General features: G+C 36.3%; 1 protein-coding gene across 1 annotated transcript in view; it reads left to right on the forward strand.

Annotated features, from left to right (window-relative positions):
• Positions 1–21,102, forward strand: part of PCDH15 (protocadherin related 15) — a gene marked incomplete at its 3' end in the record, with an annotated part of 650,107 nt that overhangs the window by 548,743 nt on the left and 80,262 nt on the right. The window contains exon 26 of the mRNA XM_079793021.1: positions 7,691–7,818. Coding sequence (XP_079649147.1) covers positions 7,691–7,818 — 128 coding nt within the window. The remainder of the gene's footprint in view (positions 1–7,690; positions 7,819–21,102) is intronic.

A 21,102-nucleotide genomic window follows, 5' to 3' on the forward strand; every position in this document is an offset into this window, starting at 1 on the left:
GTCTATTCAAACACATTATTTTTTTCTCAGCCACAGTTCTTCATTTTACAGTAAAATGATTCTTCTTAGTCTTGTAATGTCAGCGGAATAATTTTACACCAAATAGTATATAGTGCATGTCTGTTTTCCTCAAAGACTGTTGACTTTTTAAATTGAGCTCTGTAATTTGTAATCTTGCCATCTAAACAAAAGTGTGGATATTTAAAAGGCACTTTTAATATTTTTCCAGTAGTATTTCGTTACTATTTATATTCTTCTATTTGCAGTAAAAATATACATATTTTCTGCTACATTATTTGATATTGCCTATATAATATCCTATATGAAAACATCTGTCTTTGGTAAATCAGTGTTAGGAAATATTTTTAAAAATTACATGGCATTGCTATTTTTTCTCCTTCTGATAATGATAAGATGATAATAATAATATTACTAATATTTTCTCTTACCTTGAGAGTCAGTCAGTAAGCTCTGAGTCACATTTGAATGAGTGAAGCCACCATGTATTTAATGCTTTCCATGTATTTGCTCATTTAATTTACTTATGTGTGATCACTAATTTATTGAGAAGAAACCTTATATCTCAAAATGGGTAAGTAACCTGTATGAGGTCACACAGTGTACATGGGGAATTCCTCATCTTTGACCTAGGCTCTGGCTCAAGAGCTTGTGCTTGGATTTTCTTATTGTCCAATTTAATAGCAGTGTTGTTGGTCCTTAAATTCTTGTATAAATCTGCTTTGTGCAAAGATTTGGAGTTTAATGGACACAAATGAATTAAAATAGTGTCTGTTTATTCTGAGCTAAAAGTCATATTTATTCCCTTGCAAAAGGCCTCTAAATGCGTCAGTTTGTCTCACAGAATTAGCACAAAATGCTACCAATACCAATAAAAATAAACAATATTGCATTCATAGTTCTATTTTGATGGCTACTGTTTATGGAGAAACGTAGTTCATTAAGTTTTTCCTACTGGGTGAATATATTAATATGGACAAAAAGCTAAACTTTAATTAATGTTTAGATTATCATTCTTCTGATTATCCCCTCATCACTATAGTAGTAAATCTGTCAGTGTCATTTCCTGCACTAAAGCATTTAGCTAAAAATCAAGTACATATTATAGTAATGTCAGTTTTTGAAGTCAGTAGTTACATGAAGTTACTTTCTTAATTCAGTTATTAGCCTTTCAGCAAACACATATACAAAAAGAATGTTTTAGATACAAGCAATTAAAATCATGCAAAGGCTAATGAAAGCAATGTTAAAAAACTAAATTAGAAAACTATTCAAATGAACTTCAAAAGGCTCAATCTCTCTTGCAGCCTACCTTCTGAATGTAAAATGTATTTAAATATAACTAAGTACAATTCCTGCAGAGCAAATAGCCAAGAAATAAGATGTGATTTTTTTTCATTATAACATACATAATTTATTTTTCAAAAAATTCATGTATGTATGTCAGATCCATGCTAATTCCATCTAATGAGCACACTACAGCATATTTCTTTCACACTCTTTATTTACATCTTTAAGTAATTAACTATAAACCCTATAGCAAGGTCATGCTTATCTCAAATAATACTTTCATTCTTAATCATTACTTTATAGAATCAGTCATTTATCTGGCATATACACTAGTGAAGAGGAAATTAACAATAGTAGAAATAGCAAGAATATTCAAGGTGATTCCAAATAGTTCATAGAATTATGACATGGTTTCAGATTCAAAATTTTCTTAACATTAATTTTTGTAAAAATCTGTTATCTTTAAGAGAGGTTGCCGGGGTTCTTTTCCCAGCCTTACAAAGGGTTCAGCATTCTGGAGAAAGGGGCTGCGCGTAGATGATTAAAGAGTCCGAGGACGAAAGATATTTTTGAAAGGCATTGGGGGTCAGAGGAGCTTCAGCTAAAAGGAACTGACGACTCTTCCTTGACCAAGGACCCGTGCTTTTATTCACATGATTTATCCTAAGGCAGTGGTCAGCAAACTGTGGCTTGTGAGCCACATGTGGCTCGTGAGCCGTGGTTTGCCGCTCTGTTGACTAATGAGTTTGCCAACCACTGGTAGGGGCTTAATCACAAGGAACAACAACAGCCTGTAATTATTGGAATTGAGAGTCTAGGTCAGTTTGCCAACCACGGTCCTAAGGCAAGGTGCAGATAATACATTTCAAAGGGTACGGTATCAAAGGGTACAGAAGCATTATCAGTTTGGGGAATAGCCTACAGCTGTTCAGGTGTTTGGCCAATAAAATGCCCTGAGCTGTCTGGCAGCAGACAATCATCCTATTCAGGTTTGGGGGAAGTGCCTTTTAGCTGTTTCCAACAGGTAAATTACATATGTGGCTCACCCTTGTTGAGCCCACCAAGTCCCATCAACCTTTTGATGGAACTCTTGTAATTATTACATGCTGGAATTGGTTCTCAGCAAGAGGTACTCTTGATCTGAACAACAACATATAGTTGTGTGGATACTATAATTTTTAAGGGCTTATAAATATATGATCTCACTTAATTTATGGGGATAAAATAGAATGATTCATTTTAAAGTAGAGACTGGGTGGCAGAGTGGTGACAATTTCAGCCTAGTTCAACATTTATTAAACACTGGGAGGAAATTACAGTGCTTCTAAGGAATGAATTTGCCAGTAAAGCATATATAAAAATAGTATTAAAGGGAAAGCAGCATAAAAAGATGTGTGTGGGGGGGGTGGGTAGGGTGGGGGGAAGGAAAGTGTGATTTAATAAGGAACTAATATCCACTCTTGACAACAGCAAAGTAACAAATGTAAGTTTGGTATACCAAGTTTTTTGAAAGTTCTCTGTAGTAGAATCATTGGAGAATGTATAAAACATTTACCATAATTATAATTCAAAATATCTATTTAACGATAGGACAAAGAAGAATATAAAACAATAAGAAAAGCATAGCCCTTACATTCAGGTTTTATAATCTTGTCTAGTGTATGTGTTATAACCAGACTAAGCTCCTGTATTCCTAAGTATAACAGCGAATACATATTTGATGTATATATGCTAATAATAATTAGAGATGCAGTTGAAGTTCAAAACATTCTGATGGAGGGAATGTCTGGAGGAGATGCCAACAATCAGTGACAGGAGTGGAGGTAAACAGAATTGAACCTCTGGCTTTAAGTAACTTAGTCAAATTGTAATAACCAATATAGGATAAAATAATTTTAGTTAATTTTAATTGATTCTCACATTGAAGTCATGTGCATGCAGATGACCCCAGGAGAGAATGTTATTATATATTTACACAATCTTTTCATTTTATCTTAATTCCTCTAATCTCTGTCTGTCTGTCTGTCTCTCTCTTTTATATTAACTTGGGGGCTTTTAAGGTTTTCGACCTCATCATTACTGACAGTCTGGGGCTGGGTAATTTTTTGGAGCCTGTCTAGTTCATTATGGGATGTTTCTCAGCATTCCTGGCCTCCACCTACTAAATTGCAATAGCCCTTCTCCTCACCTTCCCACTCTCTGCAGTTATTACTATGAAAAATATCTCCAATTGGGCAAAATCAGTCATGGTTGAGAGCCACTCCTTAGATTATCAATCAGAAAGTCTTTTTTGAGAAGTTAATGCAATATAGTCAAAAGGTTTGTCAAGTAAATAAAAGAAATTGGATTTATCTAGAGAGTAATAGGGGTTTTGTAGGAAGAGAAAACTAACAGCAAAGGAGAGAAAAATATCAAAATTAAAGTTGGTCTTGAAAAACATAGAATCAAGTTAAATTAATGCAATTTTTTTATGTCACTTACTCTTTTCAAGTCCCTAGGGGCACCTTGTTTAGGATGTCTACATGGTGTGGTGAAGGCCTGTGGTGGGGTGGGGGGAGAGAGAATTAATGGGGGGAGAAGAGGACATCTATAATACTTTCAACAATAAAGATAAATTTAAACTAATAATGATAAAATAAAACAGAAGGGCTATCAATACAAGGTTTCTATTCTGACTGGTACTTCCTTTTCTGAGCTGTACAGCTCAGGAGTTCTATGTTCTTTCTTTGAACTAATAAATCCCAAGAAGGTATTTTATACTCCCTCACCTCAGGGTTTACTTCTGGGACTTCTTGGCTCACTGGAGCCAATGGTGTTGCCCAAAGAAAAGGTTCTCTCACAAAATTAAGGAAAACTAATGTCAACAGAGGAAGGGAACTGGGGTACATTGCCCCAAAATGCGTAGGAAGATTATAATGTCTTTTAATCAAAATACTTGCTGAATAAATCTTTCATGCAGCTTGTAATTTTCTTTACCCTCCGTGGTTTCCCTTCCAATGTTTGCCTTGTCTCACCCAACCAGAAGGGAGACTGTCAGGACATCGGGCTCTTACGTTGTTCCTCTCACAATTTTCTCTGACACATTTTATCACCATTGTTTTCCTTTCCCCCTTTCATCTTTCTTTTTAGTGTGTGCTTCATAACTATCTAAAGTAAAGGATATGACACTGACTAAAAAGAATCCACAAATACTCAAGGAGATAGAAAAATTGATTCCCTTAAAGGAATTTCAATCAGAGTTTCTTCCGAATTTTTGCCTCTGAAATAATTAAAGCCCAAACTTAGTGAAAGATCATGAAAATGTTATTAGTACTTACACACACTTAGTGAAAGTGGTTGAGCCAAGGAACTCTATAGTGCCATGCACGTTGTATATTAATGAATAGAATATCTAAGTGAATGTGTTCTAGTGATTAAACTTTAGGGGTATATTAAATTTTGGGGGGCTGGCCAACATTTATTTTACACTTTTGATTAGTAACATCCCAATTATCCCTAGCTATAGATGGTAAATTTGACAAAATTGTATATATTTAAGGTGTCCAATATGATTTGGTGTATATGCATATATATATATATATATATATATATATATATATATATATACACACACACACACATATATATATACACATATATATGTATATATATATATATGTGTGTGTGTATAAAAACAATTACCACAATCAAATTAGTTAACATATCTTTCAATTCACATAGTTATTGCAGTGTGTATGCGTGTGTGTGTGTGTGTGTGTGTGTGTGTGTGTGTGTGTGTTAAGAACATTTAAGATTTATTTTCTTAGCAGATTTCAAGTACACAATACAGTATTATTAACTATAGGTACCATGGTATACATTAGATTCTCAGAATTTATTCATCTTATAACTGAAAGTTTGTACCTTTGACCAGCATCTCCTCATTTCCCATACTCTCAGCATCTGGCAGCTACCATTCTACTCTGTTTCTAGGAGTTCTACTTCTTAATATTCTGCATATAAATAAGATCATACAGTACTTGTCTTTGTCTGGCTTATTTCTCTTAGCAGAATACCCAGGTTCATTGAATATCTATAGCAGTGATGGCGAACCTATGACACGCGTGTCAGCACTGACACGCGTAGCCATTTCTGATGACACGCGGCCACTGAGGTGGCCGCATGCCGAGGATGAAACATTTGCTGCTCCTGAGGATGAAACATTTGCGAAATAATGTTTTTTTCCTCAAAGTGACACACTGCCCGAGTTATGCTCAGTTTTTTGGCGAAGTTTGACAGACCAAGCTCAAAAGGTTGCCCATCACTGATCTATAGTGTAAGTATATATTTCTATAGTTGATGACTTTAGAGATTTTTAATAACTGCTAAAATAATATTTAAATAAAAATTTTACTGCATTCTTCTGGAGTTTATAAAATGTATACATATAACACTTTATATAGCTTATAAGTATTGTTATAAATTACAACACTGATTCTTACATTAGTTTTCCCAATACATAAGGAAATAATAGCTTTTTAAAAGATTTCCAAAAGCACAAATTGTTCCTAATGGTGTAATACTTTTATGCCGGGGCCTAACCTTCTTGGATCATTTCCTAAAGTGCCAGGAGAAAAGTAGGCAAGCTACCGAATATAAATCTATTCCTTTACAGTGAGTTGAAAATAACCTTTACTTGTTCAGTACTGCAAATAGGGATCATAGCTAATGTGGTCATTTATTAACAACATGAAAACAGCTACCGGAAAGGTGATACCATTAAAGATTACTTTCCTTTAAAAATATTAAATTTAGAGCTGTTAGCTGCTTTGATTCTAGAGATAAAAATAGTCTGCTAAGATGAACATGGGTTTCATTTGGATGAACTCTGATGGTTGGTGGCTCACCAGGGTGTAATTCTGAGCCTGGCATTGTAGGATAGAGAAGCATAATCTGCCATTAGCCCTGTTCTCTGTTGACCTGGCACATTTTTTTCTCTCGATTCTAGCTCCCCCAGTTCAGGAATGGTGGGAAAGAGAATAATAGGAGAGAAACTAAATGAGTAGCAGCAGGATAGGGGTAAAACCATGGGGCTAACTCTCTTGTCTCTCCGGTCTCAGGGCAAGCAATAAGCAGCCTGTTTTAAATTCTTACTAAGATAATGCAGATTACTCATTCATTTTTTCAGTCAACACAGATATACTGTGCATTAGTGAGGCACCCAGTGTGCTAGTAGATTGGTGTTAATTAGTTATAATTAGGGATAGCACAAAGCAGCAAAATTAGAGTGTCCATGATAAATAGTTTGTAGATCAGTTGTCATATATTTGATCCTAATTGAAATGCATGAGAGTTCACTTAAGTAATACATCAGAATACATATGTAATTTGAATCTAGTTTTTTGCAAAATGATTAACCACTTATTCCTCATTATATCTGGTTTGCAAAGGGTCATTCTTGAAATAGTGACAAGTGCTACATTTCTCATTAAAGGTGTGATCATTGCCTGGCCAGCGTGGCTCAGTTGGTTGAGTGTCGATCTATGAACCAGGAGGTCAAGGTTCGATTCCGGTCAGGGCACATGCCCGGGTTGCCGGCTTGATCCCCAGTCGGGGGCATGCAGGCAGCAGCTGATCAATGATTTTCTCTCATCACTGATGTTTCTATCTCTCTCCCTCTCCCTTCCTCTCTGAATCAATAAAAATATATTTTTAAATAAAAAAATAATAAAGGTGTGATGATTGAGGGGGTGAGAGTCTAATATTTGATGATGAAATGTATTATTTGTTAAATATTTACTATTGCTTAAGTTACAAAACCCATCATCTATATTAGTAAGTTATATGGCAATCATCTCTCCAACTGCATCTTTTGCAGTGAATGATAGCCTCTAATGCATGATAAAATGTGTTTGCAGAAGTAAGCACCATTGCTTACATTAAATCTAAAATAAAAATATTTATTTAATGTAAGCTAGAATAATATCATTGCTAGTTTTATACTTAAAAATACAAAAACTGTGTATTTTGTTTATGGCGGTTTCTATTATTTCACAAGGTGTTTATATATTTGTGTCACTTTTGCGAAATTGATAATGTGTGTGCAATCTTTGTAAACATGAACAGGTCAGTTCCAATAAAATTAGAATGCAATACTTTAGTGTCTATTAAACCAAATAAAGTTAATTATCAGACCATTCTAATTAAAAGAAATAGCAATAACTTAACATTATGTCAGAAGCATCATTATGGATTTTGTGGTATCAGGCATGTCATTTAGGAATTACTTTTTGATTTAAGTTGTTTCCATTGATTCATAAAAAAATAAAGTACAACAAGTATTTACTCCAGTGCATTTTTTTCTAATAAGTAACCACTAATAAAAATGTATTATTTCTTATAGGCAATACAGCTAAGGTATATATTGAGATTCAGGATGAAAATGATCATCCCCCAGTGTTTCAGAAAAAATTCTACATTGGAGGTGTATCTGAAGATGCAAGGATGTTTGATTCTGTGCTCAAAGTTAAGGTATGAACAAATTTATTAAGATACAGAACTAAAGTAAAAGCAAAGAGCAGATAAATTAGGACCAATTTTTCATATAAACTAAAATCATGTTATATGCATTAACTGAGTACTTATTCTGGTTTAAACGAAGTCTTTAACTTGGAGATATATTAGTTTAATTAGCCAAACTAAATGCAGATTAATTAGGAGGCAAATACTAAGCAAGTTTTTGCATTTTATTTTTACTACCAAAAAAAATACAGTATTTATGATGTTTTACATTGAATAAGATATTAAAATGCATGTTTCTTCATAGATTTTTAATTGTCATTTTCTAATAGAAGAAGTAATATAATAAATTCTGAAATTATATTTCTTCAATAATTTTTAAATTTCACAATGCTAGTTATATAAATGTAAAATAACACTACTAATTTTAGTACTTTACTAAAAGTTTAAAAAACTTGGATATGTCAGGGAAAATTGCTTAGAATTTAAAAAATACAATGTGTAAGACTAAAGTTGGTAATTTTCCATTTTTCCTAATTATCAACTATGTTTAAAGATTTTTTAATGGTTGGCAGTACATGAAGTCACAATAGTTTTATTACTAAGAAATAAATTTATAAATATTACCTTGCACTGGGGGAAATATTTAGAAGCTATAACATTTTAGATTCTCCATTTCAGGTTTATTTGTGTGTGTTTTTTTCCTGGAAGTTCTTAGTAAATCAATTTTTAAAAATAGCTATTAACATACACACATTAAAACTAAAATTCCCTGAACAAATCCAGCTGATTGCCTATAGTTGTGCACATGAACAGGTTGCCTTTATTTCCCTATTACCAGGAGGACCATGATTAGAGCTCTTTTTGCATATGGTTTTATCACCTTACATACCCTAAGAAAAACAAAGATCAATCAAGCAAATAAAGCTTGTGTGTTGTGCTTGCAAAATAGCTTTACCACAGTGCCAAATGCTGACTCCTGATCTGAACCACCAGTTATAAATAAAAGTGTTCCACAAATTTAAGTCAATCACACTACATATATGCAACTTGAATTATGATTTCTAAGTAACAGTCTTCTAGAGATGATTTTATCTTATTTTATATTTTAGTCCCATTAAATATTGATTGATTCAATTTATTCATTTAATCAGTAATTTTTTGAGTACTTAAAATGTGCACTGTTCTAGAAGTTAGACATAGAAAAATTCAAAAATAAACAAAAAGTAACCACCCTACTAATACAAACTAGCAGGGAAAAACACCAAGTAATATATCAAGAAAATTAGTAGCTATTTAATACAGGTTTATGTGGTCAAGAGAAAGATTAGTGGATTCTTAAATTAGGAGCATTGTGGACATGCCAATATAAAGTCCATAAAGCTAATGGGAACTTGGAGGTCAGTGTAACTGCAGAAGACTGGGGATGAGATTGGAAATCTAGTTCAGGACTATCATAAGGGATTTATTCTAAAGGTTTTAGAAAGAAGGACTGACTAGTTTTGTCCACAGGGGTAATCTAATCTAATCTAATAATAGACAAATATGCAAATTGACCACACCTTCGCTACGCCCAAGCCACGCCCAGCAACCAAGCCACGCCCACCGACCAATCAGGATGAATATGCAAATTATCCCAACAAAGATGGCGGCTAATTTGCATATTGCGACAGCGTAGAAAGAAGCCAAGAGCTGCAGAAGGGAGCAAAGCTGCAGAGAAGCAAGCAAGCTGGGGGGGAGGAGAAGGGAGGAGCGGAGGTGGGGCCGGGGGAGAAGGGGCAGGGCCGGGGGAGAAGGGAGGAGCGGAGGCGGGGCCAGGGGAGAAGGGAGGAGTGGAGGCGGGGCCAGGGGAGAAGGAAGGAGCGGAGGCGGGGCCGGGGGAGAAGGGAGGAGCAGAGGCGGGGCCGGGGGAGAAGGGAGGAGCGGAGGTGGGGCCAGGGGAGAAGGAAGGAGAGCGGGCTGGCGGAGAAGTTAGAAAAACAGGGGGGCTGGCGGAGATCTCCGGGCGGGGGACAAGGGAGGAGAGCAGGCAGGGTGGGGTAGAGTGCAGCAGGAAACCCTATTGCAGGATTTTTCCTGCAACAGGAACGCTAGTCTAATATAAAGGGATTAATCTGCATGTGTACAGGGTTGGGAGTGGAAACTAGTAGTGTTAGCAGACAAAAATAGAAACCACCTAATGCATTACTTTCCAGGCAAGATTTGATAATGGCTTGAAACATAGTAGTAGGCAGAGGAAATAGTGAGAAGGGAGTCAAGTGATCGCCAAAAGGATTTGCTGATGGATTCTATGTGAGACACTAGAGAAAATAAAAGAAAAAAAAAATGACTTAGGTTTTTGTTCTGAATAGGTACCCATTGCTCCCCCATGACTTAGGGTGGCAGAAATCAAGAGTGTGTTTTTGGAGATTATATGTTGGTGAGGTTTTCTCAATATGCAAGCATAGTTCTTAACAAGGCAGTTGGAGAAATCATTGGCCAGGATGAAATTACCTAGAAAATGGGTGTAGATAGAAAAATCCAAAGACTATTTCCTGGGTACTCAGGACTTAGAGTTCAGGAAGAGAATTCACTAGGAAAATGCAGAATCCATTCATCACATAAAGAACAAGTGTGTTAAGAGAGGGAGTGGTCACCTGTCAAATGCTCCTGTGAACAGAATGTCCCTATGGATTTTTACATGACCACATGTGATATTAATAATATATTATAGGGGAGAAAAAAACAATAAGCCAAATGCTAGAATATTCTATTGATAAAGGGTATCATTAAAGAGGTCTGTGGATGGCTGTAGAAGATAATTGAGTGAGTGATATAATCTGATGATGGCATTTACTTCAGAGGAATTGGTAGAAGTGGCCAAGGGGATGGAGTAATATTCTAGAAGCAGCAATTCAGAGACAGAAAGATACCCGCTATCTATCTACTGCTAAGCTCTGTATTATGTAAAGTATGTGAGCCACTGTTTAAGAATCTGTAGAAAGCAGTGTCTTCTATGGGAGAGAGGTGCTGGGTGAGAGGAATCAGAAAGCAACAGTAGTATTTAGGGGATGTTGATGATGATGGTCTATGAATTCCAGAAGATCCTAGGGAAAGTTTGGTAGAGGTAAAGGTGAGGTGGGAAACTGAGTCATATGAGGATGTGTAAAGGGCTACAGAAGAAGAAATATCTGGGTGCTGAGTGATGTCTTTGAGTGGACACATGAATTTCTGAATAAACAGTGATGAGTAAACAGTATGGGATCGAATGTTTCTCTAGTATTACTGAACCTCTGCAGACCTTCTTCCCTTTAATTGATCCGAGGGTTTTTCAGGCTGGGGAAGGGGTGTTTCCCAGGAAACCAATTTCATGCAAAAACAATATCCTATTTAAGTTGGAGGAGAGATCAAAGTTTAGCAGTATATTGATGCAAGTATATGCTATAATAATTCAATTAGGAAACCACAAATTGCCATGTGAATTCTAAGGAAGGAGACATTTCAATTGGTAAAAAAAACATGAAAGGTTTCCTAGAGGGAAAAGTATTTGCGAGGCACAGGAGGGTAGTTAGATTTTCACAGTGAATGTTAAATGAGGAGGATAGTCTAAGCAGAGGAAACACAATGAGCCAAACAGGCAAGAAACAATGCGCGGTGTGCTTGTGGAACAGTGATAAGAGGCAGGGACCTTAGGAGGTGATGAGAGTAATAAATCTTTGAATGGTGAACATTTTCAAGTTCTGCCTTTAGCCTTGAAGCCTGTGTTCTTCCCCTTTCCAAATTTAATCAGAGTGAAAGTGAATTAAGCAGTCCTCAGTTCATACTTAGAGCAGCAAAAACCTTATTGGAAACAGCACCGAATCAGGGCCAGCCAACCTCTGGTGTTTGATGGAAAGATGATTTAAAAGCTAGGGAAGCAGCCCAGGATTATAAAAGAGGTTTTTTGTACCACTTACTATGTCATATTGGGTTAAGGTAATATTTCATCTACCATACATGCAAGTTAATTTTTTTGTTTATTTGTTTATCATGAAACGCATAATGGTAAATTTTAAATTTGGATTAAATGTAGGAAGGGGAAGAGGAGACATATAGAATTGACTAAGAAAGATGAGACTGACATATCCTCTCTAATAAAATGGTAATATGCAAATTAACCATCACTCCGCTACATAAACCACGCCCACCAGCCAAGCCACGCCCACCAGCCAATCAGGGCGAGTATGCAAATTAACCCCAATCCAAGATGGCTACAGCCACAGAGAGCAAGGTTTCCCAGGTAACAGAGGAAGCCAAGCTTTCCATAGCCGTTGCAGGCCTAAGCCTCCACTCAAGCTACAAAGTTTCAATTATAGAAGGTAAACAAATTCAAACAAATGGCGGCAGAATGAAGCTTGAGAGAGCAGGCCAGGGTTGCCGGCGGCAACAGGGGAAGCAAAGCTTTCCGCACACCCTGGCCAGGCTCACCCGCTTAAGGCAACAAAGTTTCAATTGTAGAAGGTGAATTAACTGCCACAGAAATGGCTGCTGCCCCAGAAATGGCTGCCGCCCCAGGCTACAAAGTTTCAATTGTAGAAGGAAAATAAATCCCAGATACCAGGGCCTCCCCTTGGGTTGCCAGGGGGCGTAGCCGGCCTGCAAACCACCACAGGCCCCTCGCTCAGGCCACCCCACACCCCAAGGGAACCCCCACCCTTATCTGTGACACCCTTCAGGGCAAACCAGCTGGCCCCCACCCCTGTACCAGGCCTCTATCCTATCTTATAAAAGAGTAATATACAGATTGATCATCACTGCAACACAATATAGATGCCCCCATGTGGTCAAAGATCCTGCCCACATGTGGACACAAGATGGCCACTACAAGATGGACAGCAGGGGAGGGCAGTTGGGAGGCACCTGGCCTGCAAGGAAGGGCAGTTGTGAGGGACCAGGCCTGCAAGGGAGGGCAGTTGAGAGGGACCAGGCTTGCAAGGGAGGGCAGTTAGAGGTGATCAACCCTGCAGGAGAGGGCAGTTAGGGGTGACCAGGCTGGCAGAGGAGGGAAGTTGGGGGCAAACAGGCTGGCAGGGGAGCAGTTAAGCATCAACCAGGCTGGCAGCAGAGTTGTTTAGGGGGTGATCAGGCTGGCAGGCAGAAGCGGTTAGGGGCAATCAGGAAGGCAGGCAGGCAAGCAGTTGGGAGCCAGCAGTCCTGGATTGTGAGAGGGATGTCCGACTGCCCGTTTAGGCCCGATCCCACCAGGATCGGGCCTAAACGGGCAGTCGGACATCCCTCCAGGAGTCCCAGATTGGAGAGGGTACAGGCTGGGCTGAGGGACAACCCCCCGCCGTGCACGAATTTCGTGCACCGGGCTTCTAATCAATGAATAAAACTATTTTTATTAGCTTAAAATATGGATAGTGATTAAGGGCATTGTTAAGAATATGTCTGGGGAAAAGGCAGCACACGGAGAGCATTATTAAAATGAATTATTCATTAAGTGAGAGTAAAAGATAGTTATTTATGTATGCTCTGAGGTGGCACATCTAATATGATTAGAGACTTGAAAGTGTGAGAAATGGCTCACCCGCCCGAATTTCAAATGATGGACTGGGAAACAAAAGCATGGTGAAAATGACATTTTTGATAACACCCTCAAGAACAGGCACCCATTGTACAGGAACACACGTGGGGCAGGGAACATAGCCTATTTATTTATTTAGTCCCTCCTCTGGTTCCTCATTGGCTGAGTACTGTTTGATCACCTATTACCTAATAGGTTGCCTAGATCTAGTTGTCTCCCAGTGGGTTACTTAAAAAAAAAAAAAAAATGGGCTGGGGCCTTTTCTAGTTGCCTCCACCTTCCTTTGTCTAGGGGTATCTTTCTAGGACATGTGCTATCAGCCATGAGTACAGCTCTCACCCTCTCCCCACCCCCATATCCTGTTTGCTCTGAGGAAATTCAGTAACCACCTGGCCACCTGCTATTTCTTTTCTATGAAGATAAATCAGAGAGGCATGCTTCCTACAAAAATTCATTTAGAAAATGTTGTATTCCCAGTGTGTGCCAAAACTACAGAGGCACACAAAACAGGCTGTCACTGTGCCATATGGAGTTAACATTCTAGTAAACTAGCCCAAAAAGAGTAAATAAGTAAGGCTTTTATTTATGACAATCTGTAGACATCTGGTTTCAGGCTCAAAAATTTAAATGTACATGTCATGACAGAGTAATTCTTGGGTGGTGTCTAAAGGACATAGAACAAAATAATTAATTTGGAAATAACCTCTATATTTACTATTGTTTTATTTTGATACCTCACAATGGATCCACCAAATTTTCATTGTGGGAAGAAGGAGAAAAATATCAAATGGTAATATTTCTCTTTAGTCTGTAATACAAGAATTGACATCATTTATACCATAAGTACCAACCTTATATATCTCCAAAAGAGTTGAAAGCAGGGACTTGAGCAAGTATTTATATATCCCTGTTTATAGAAGTACTAGAGGCCTAGTGCACGAATTCCTGCATGGGTGGGGTCCCTTGGCCTGGCCAGTGATCAGGGCCCATCGGGGCTGGCCAGCCAGCAGGAGGGACTGCAGGAGGTTGGCTGGCCGGCCCCAAGAGGTTGGTTGTGGGAGCACATTGACCACCAGGGAGCAGCTCCTACATTGAGTATCTGAGTCATAGAGACTGGTCAACCGGTCATTCAGTTGACCGGTTGTAATGGTCGCTTAGATTAGTCACAGTGCTAAAAGTGGAAACAATTTATTTGTCTATTAACAGATGAAAGGATAAACAAAACAATGGAATATTATTTAGTCTTTAAAAAACAAAATTTTACATATGTTACAACATGGATAAAACTTGAAGGCATTATGCTAAGTGAAATAAGTTAGACATAGACATACAAATACTATATGATACTATTTGTATGAGGTTCCTAGAATAGTCAAATTCATAGAGATAGAAAATAGAATCATGTTTTCCAGAGACTATGGGGTGGGATGATTGAGGAGTTACTATTTAATGGGTATGAAATTTCAATTTGGGAAGATGAAAAAATGTAAACATGAATGGTGATGATAGTTGTAGCACAATGTGAATGTGCTTAATGTAATTGTATTGTGCACTTCAAAATTATTAAAATGATAAATATTATGTGATGTATATTTTAGCATATTAAAAGTAAACTACCAAAGGTGAGGGGTGGGCATCACTAATATTGATCGAATATGAAAACTAGTCTTTTCAAAGTTGTTATTCTTCAATAGTATTCATTCTTCTTAAGTTGGTTTGAATGTGAATCTCACATTCAGATTCAGAAGTCAGTATTTGTGTTATTCTATTTATATTTCCTGATTGTGTAACTGTGGTCTTTAATGCTTATTCCCCAACACATCATCAGTGATATCAGTATCAGTTGCAACAGTTTGGCAGTGATGCTCACTGTGGGCCGTACCGCTCCTTCTCAGCCTACAAGGAGTACATGTCAGAATCCCCAGAAAATTCTGATCTCCCCTTCTTTGGGGGCAGGCCGCTGGTTGAATATCACAATGCTAATGAAAAAAGGACTGATAAATTTTGTTTTATCAGAATAATAAATAGACTATTATGACAAAGATGCTATAAATGATTAAAAAACAAGCAATATGCAAAAAGGAAATATTTACAACATATATATTTTTTTACAACATACATTTTTTAAAGTCCAATAAACAGCATCCAGAGTATAGAAAGAACTTTTAAAAAAGCAACTACTTGTCCAATAAAAACTAAGTTGAAAAGCCATGTATGTTTATCACCTTACTCATAATTTTCTGTGTGAGATAAGAAAAGTAAGCTAATCCTTTGAACATTAACTCTTTTGTTCCTCTTGGGCCTTTGAAAACTATTAATGAATATACTTTACTAGTAATAATAGCTGCCATTTATTTGTCAATATTATTTCTCTGAGAACTATGAAAAACCCTTACTTATTTTAGCTTACAGAATTTATTTAAGTAAACAAGGAAGCAAACAAGTAAATAAAACACCTATTTGCAAGGTAGGTGCAATTGTTCCTTATAGTATTCTTGCAAAATGAAGATTTGGAAGGTTGAGTAACTTTCCAAATATCACTCCGCCAGCAAAGACAGAATTAAAAGTTAGGTTTACCTTTATTCAAGGCCTATGCTTGTAATCTCTAGATTATGTTGCTTCCCATAGAGAAGTGAGGAGTAGAATCTTGGCAGAAGTAGAATGTTGGCAAAAAATAACAGAACTTATTAAATTTGTATGAAAAATTTAGGACATAATTAACAAGGCAACAAACTGATTTTCAAAATGAAATGTGCTCTGTGAATTATGATCTCTATTAAGGTAGCAAGTCAGATCTGGTTTTAGAAACACCTTTCAATTTGTTATCCAACTTTTCCAGTTTACTATATGTCAATATTTATTACTACATCTAATAGCCTAATTTAATGGAAATATAGGGTGATGTAAAATATGAACAAGATTAATTTTGAAAACCTCTGAATTATGAAGATAAGTTTCCAGAAATTAATGCAATAAAGATTAATCTCTTCTTCTACAAGTTGTAAAAATGAAAAACTCAGTGTCAGGAAAGTTGAACTAAAATGTTGACTGGATGTCTACAAAAAGTCCAAAAAACTATGAACATTGCATTCTTGAGTTATTAAAGAAGCCAGATTTAAATTTATGGACTAAAAGAAAATAATATTTTGAAAAAGTATCAAGAAATGGGTGGAGAGTTCTCACTCACAGATTTTAATATTTTACTACATTTTAAAAATAAGAATTAAATAAATGATAACAAGAGGTTTTAGATGATGATGTTGAGAGAAAAAGCCAAAGTCACAGAGGATGCAGTTTTCTCTCATGGCAAAAACGTACAGAAACATGCAAGGTTAACAATGCAGACAGCAATATAATTTGCTCCTATGTCTGCTGATCTGAGCCTGATGGAAAACAATTCCAGCACATTCATGGTGATGTAGTATTGTTTCCCCAGTGTAGCATCTTTTGTTATGCCCGGCTCATGCCTGGCTCATGTCCAAAATGGTACTAATAGCAAACTCTCACCTTGTGTTTACACTATCGGAGAGGAAGAGATTTTTCTCCTTCTTCTTAGGTTCTTCTGGCTGGTATAAAATTTAAATTGACATGGGACAGATTAACAGGAGAAAGTCAAATTTAATTACATACATATGTAAGGAGGTCTCATAGATATGAAATCTAAAGAAAAATGATCAAAGCAGCTTTATATTATTTAGACAAAGAGGATTTACCAGAAAAAAAGAAACAGGCTTGGGCGCTTAATTAGTAAGGAATAAGTAGAGTTTGTGCTTGGAAGAGTAAATTAGTAAAAAGTAACAGGGTTTGTTTATTTATACAGGCTTCCCAGTCCTGAATTCTCTCTCTACTGATAAGGGTGTGTCTCTTCCCTCAGGGTGCAGGGAGGGTAACCTTTCACATGGAGGATTTATTTCCGCTTTCAGAGGGATGGAGGACAATCAGGGTGACCTTTTGCACCAGTTGGTTTTTAAGTAACTCTAATTCAATATAATCAATATGCCACTTGGGCATATTTTGGGGTGGACTGCCCTGAGCTGCAACAACATGCTAGATAGTCTTAAACACTTCTCAGGAATTAATTAATTTTTTCCCCTCAGAAATCCTCTGAGGTAGTCACTAATTATTATTCTGTTTATGAATGAGTCACAGAAATAATACATAACCTGCCCAATATGTACAAGCTAGTCAATAGCAAAGCCTGCATCCACAGCCAGGTACTCTTGTCTGGAGACCTTGCTCTCTGCCACTGGGTGAGAGATCACTGGGCTGGGAGTCACATCTCTCAGATTCAGGTTCAGCTAGCCCAGTGGTCAGCAAACTGCGGCTCGCGAACCACATGAGGCTCTTTGGCCCCTTGAGTGTGGCTCTTCCACAAAATACCACGTGCGGGCGCGCACGTACAGTGTAATTGAAACTTCGTGGCCCATGAGCAGAAGTCGGTTTTCGGCTCTCAAAAGAAATTTCAATCGTACTGTTGATATTTGGCTCTGTTGACTAATGAGTTTGCCGACCACTGAGCTAGCTCTTCACTCTTTTTGGGATGTGACACTCCATCACCTGGCCCACAGGTGTCTGGTCTTATGCAAATATGTCTTTAGAACTAGCTACCCTTTAATATCTTCAATCCTTTCTAATGGTCTGTGTGCTGTTTACCTTAGGAAAATAATGGGATAGGGGGAAAAAGCCAAGTGCCCTAAGAGAACTATTATATCTGAGAGCTATATTTTATAGGTCAAAGAGTCCAGATTACTTAATTCTGAAATCCAAAGCACTATTTATGTCTCACAGTTTTTGTGGTTTATGGTACTGAGGCTAGTGGACTATTTTATGACAATTTCTTTTCCTAGTAGATCTGTACAATGCTGATGTAAACAGGCACTAGTCTGTCTTACGGTCTCATACAATAGTAATTTTTATTCCCCTTTGCCAACTATGGGAAACCCAGCTTTTTACAAACACTTCTCATTGTTTGAAAGAGAGAGGTATCTCTTGTTTTTCATGATTCCCATGCCACCTGACCTCCTCTGGTTCGTATCTTGAAAAAAGTTAATACATGTAAGCTGCCTGAGGGTTCATTGCCCTCTTGGCTATAACCCTATAATTGAATTACCTTATGTCTAATTTGGCACTTAAACACATTATACTGTTATTGTCATATATCTATGTGCCCATTTTTTTCTGCTAGAATTCAAATTTCATCTAAGCAGGCACAATGGTTCCCCACATTTAATGACATTATATAATTTATAAATAGATTGTGCCGAACATTGGTGTTCATTTAAAATTTTATTTGTTCATTTATTTTTTACATAAAGCCATGTATTTTAACCTATTTAATCAATAATTTCCATGTAATATTTGAATGAATTATTGATTTTCAGATAAGTGAAATATTTTCTCAATTAAACTACCTTGGGCCTGACTACAACAGTAAGAGTAACATGACATCATTTTTCTGGAAATATCCCTTCTTGTTATTATTTGGAGCTTAGATTGGATGATATCTTTATGAATGTTATGTGTCAGTTATAGCTTTCCATACATTTAGTCCCACTGGAGAAAGCTATGTCAAGAAAATTGTTGTTTTTTGACAACTGGTATATTTTTGTTTCATGGTTACAGACTATGTTATAGTTACTAATATTTCCCTTATGGTCTACTAGAGCTCAAAATCAAATATTTGATTCATCTTTCACAATTTTAGAAGTTGAATGCAATAGACATGTAGCATGATAACTTTCTCTCTGGTTTCTGCTTTAGTCTCTGCCTTCTTTCCCTTTAACTACTTTTATGATATTATATCTGATGTATTCTTAGAAAATACTTTGTATCCATTCTGTGGTGTATATGCAAACAGATGACTGCTTATACACTGAGGTTGTGCGTTTTAAGCCTACATTTTCTCCCTGTACAAGCTGAGAGCTGTGAAGTATCATCACCAGTTTCTAACGCGTAACATTTGTCTTTATTAGTCTGAAGAAGTACAAAATTATGGGGTGTCTTTGCTATTAGCATGAAGAGACAATCTCCAAGTCTATCTTTGTAGGCACAAATGAAGTGTTCAGATAAAATAATTCTGCATATTTATTTTACTCCATTTCTTTAACTCTTCCCCTTCTCTACACAAATCAGTCTTTTTATTGTCACAGAGGAAAAGCTAAAAGCATCTCGTTCACATAATAGCAATTCAATTTATACTTATTGGTTTGGATGTAATTTAATTAAGAATGCCTTAAATTGTATTGCTTAAAATAGACATGGGACTACTTTTTTCCAGTCTAAATATGTCTGGAAAATGAGGCAAGTTTAGGTCCTTATAAACAAATGAGAAGTGGCTCACATAAGTAGAAATTTTCTTAAAAATATAAATTATGAGAACTTTTTAATGGATTTTAAGCCATTGAACATGATAAATTAGGAAAAATCGTTTCTTTTGGTGAATAGCCTAATAATTTGGCCTTTTCTAAATTCATTGGTGGCTCATACAGTATATTCCAAAGTCTGGTCACACTCTAGTGGGATTAGAAATGTATTTAATGTTTGTATGTCTTTCAGATGATTAAATGTCTAACATTCCAGAGTATGAACGTGGAATATCTCCTTTTCAGTCAAACCTGCACTACTTTGTAGGGAATTTTATATGTTGCAGAGCAGTGATGATGGTGTGTACTCTCCTATATGTTTCAAGGACTGTATCTTCCATCATCTGATAGATATCTGTCTGGAATAGTAACATTCAGTTTAAAAATCTCAGAACTTTTCTGAAATTGAGGACTGTGTTGCAAGACACAATCCCAAAAATAACTCAGACAAATAAGAATTACTTTTGTCTAAAAATGTCCTGTAATTTCTTAAGCATCCATTTAACTTTGCTTTGAATTGGCCCAACACAGGATACATATAACACCAATCTTAAACAAAAATGATTTAAATGAGCTTTTCCAAAGGTTTTATTTCTATTTCTCTAAGTATATCTTAATTTTGAACTGCCTATTGATATTGCCAATACAAAGAATAAAGTGCTAGGTTGCTTTAAAATATATTATGAAGAAAATTTAATTCCAAATAAATTATAAGAATGGGTTACTCCCCCTATTAGTTCTAATTAATAAAAACCAGTAAGCCTGGAACAAGATTATGTACATAACAAAAATATAATATATATTGTTTAGTTCATAAGTCTCTGTACATCTGGAAATTGCAAAGATTTTTTTTTCAAAAATAGATACAGAAATTTCTGGATTCACAAAAAAACAACAACAAACAAACATGTTCTAATGAATAAAAATAATGAAACTCTAAACTATAGATCTCTCTACATCAAGTAGATCCTAAAACTTGATGTGGTAGCTATACTAGTTTTTGTAAACCTGTATCTCTTTTGTATATTTTTCATTTTATTTGTTCCCAGAATTATTTTTTCTCTAGTCATGGCCCTTTATTGTTCCAGCAATCTATAAAAGACCAGCTCAATGAGGTTCATAATAATGTGAAATATTTTATTACCACCAGAAGCCAATAGACCCTAACATGTGCCATAACCTAACATCAAAGATCTTCCCAGTATACAATGAACTCTAATAAATTGATGAGTGAAAAAAAAGTCCAAGATAAAAAGACAGGAATAAGACTGGAAGAGGTGCTTCATAAAGAGGATATAAAAATTGGTCATTCAACTTTATTAAAACTAGGAAATGCTAAATCATAATAAACTATCAGAAAGGCTAAAATTTTAAAAGACAGATAAAAAT

This window comes from Cnephaeus nilssonii (genome assembly GCF_951640355.1).
Source record: "Cnephaeus nilssonii genome assembly, chromosome: 16".
In the NCBI taxonomy this organism is placed as follows: Eukaryota; Metazoa; Chordata; class Mammalia; order Chiroptera; family Vespertilionidae; genus Cnephaeus; species Cnephaeus nilssonii.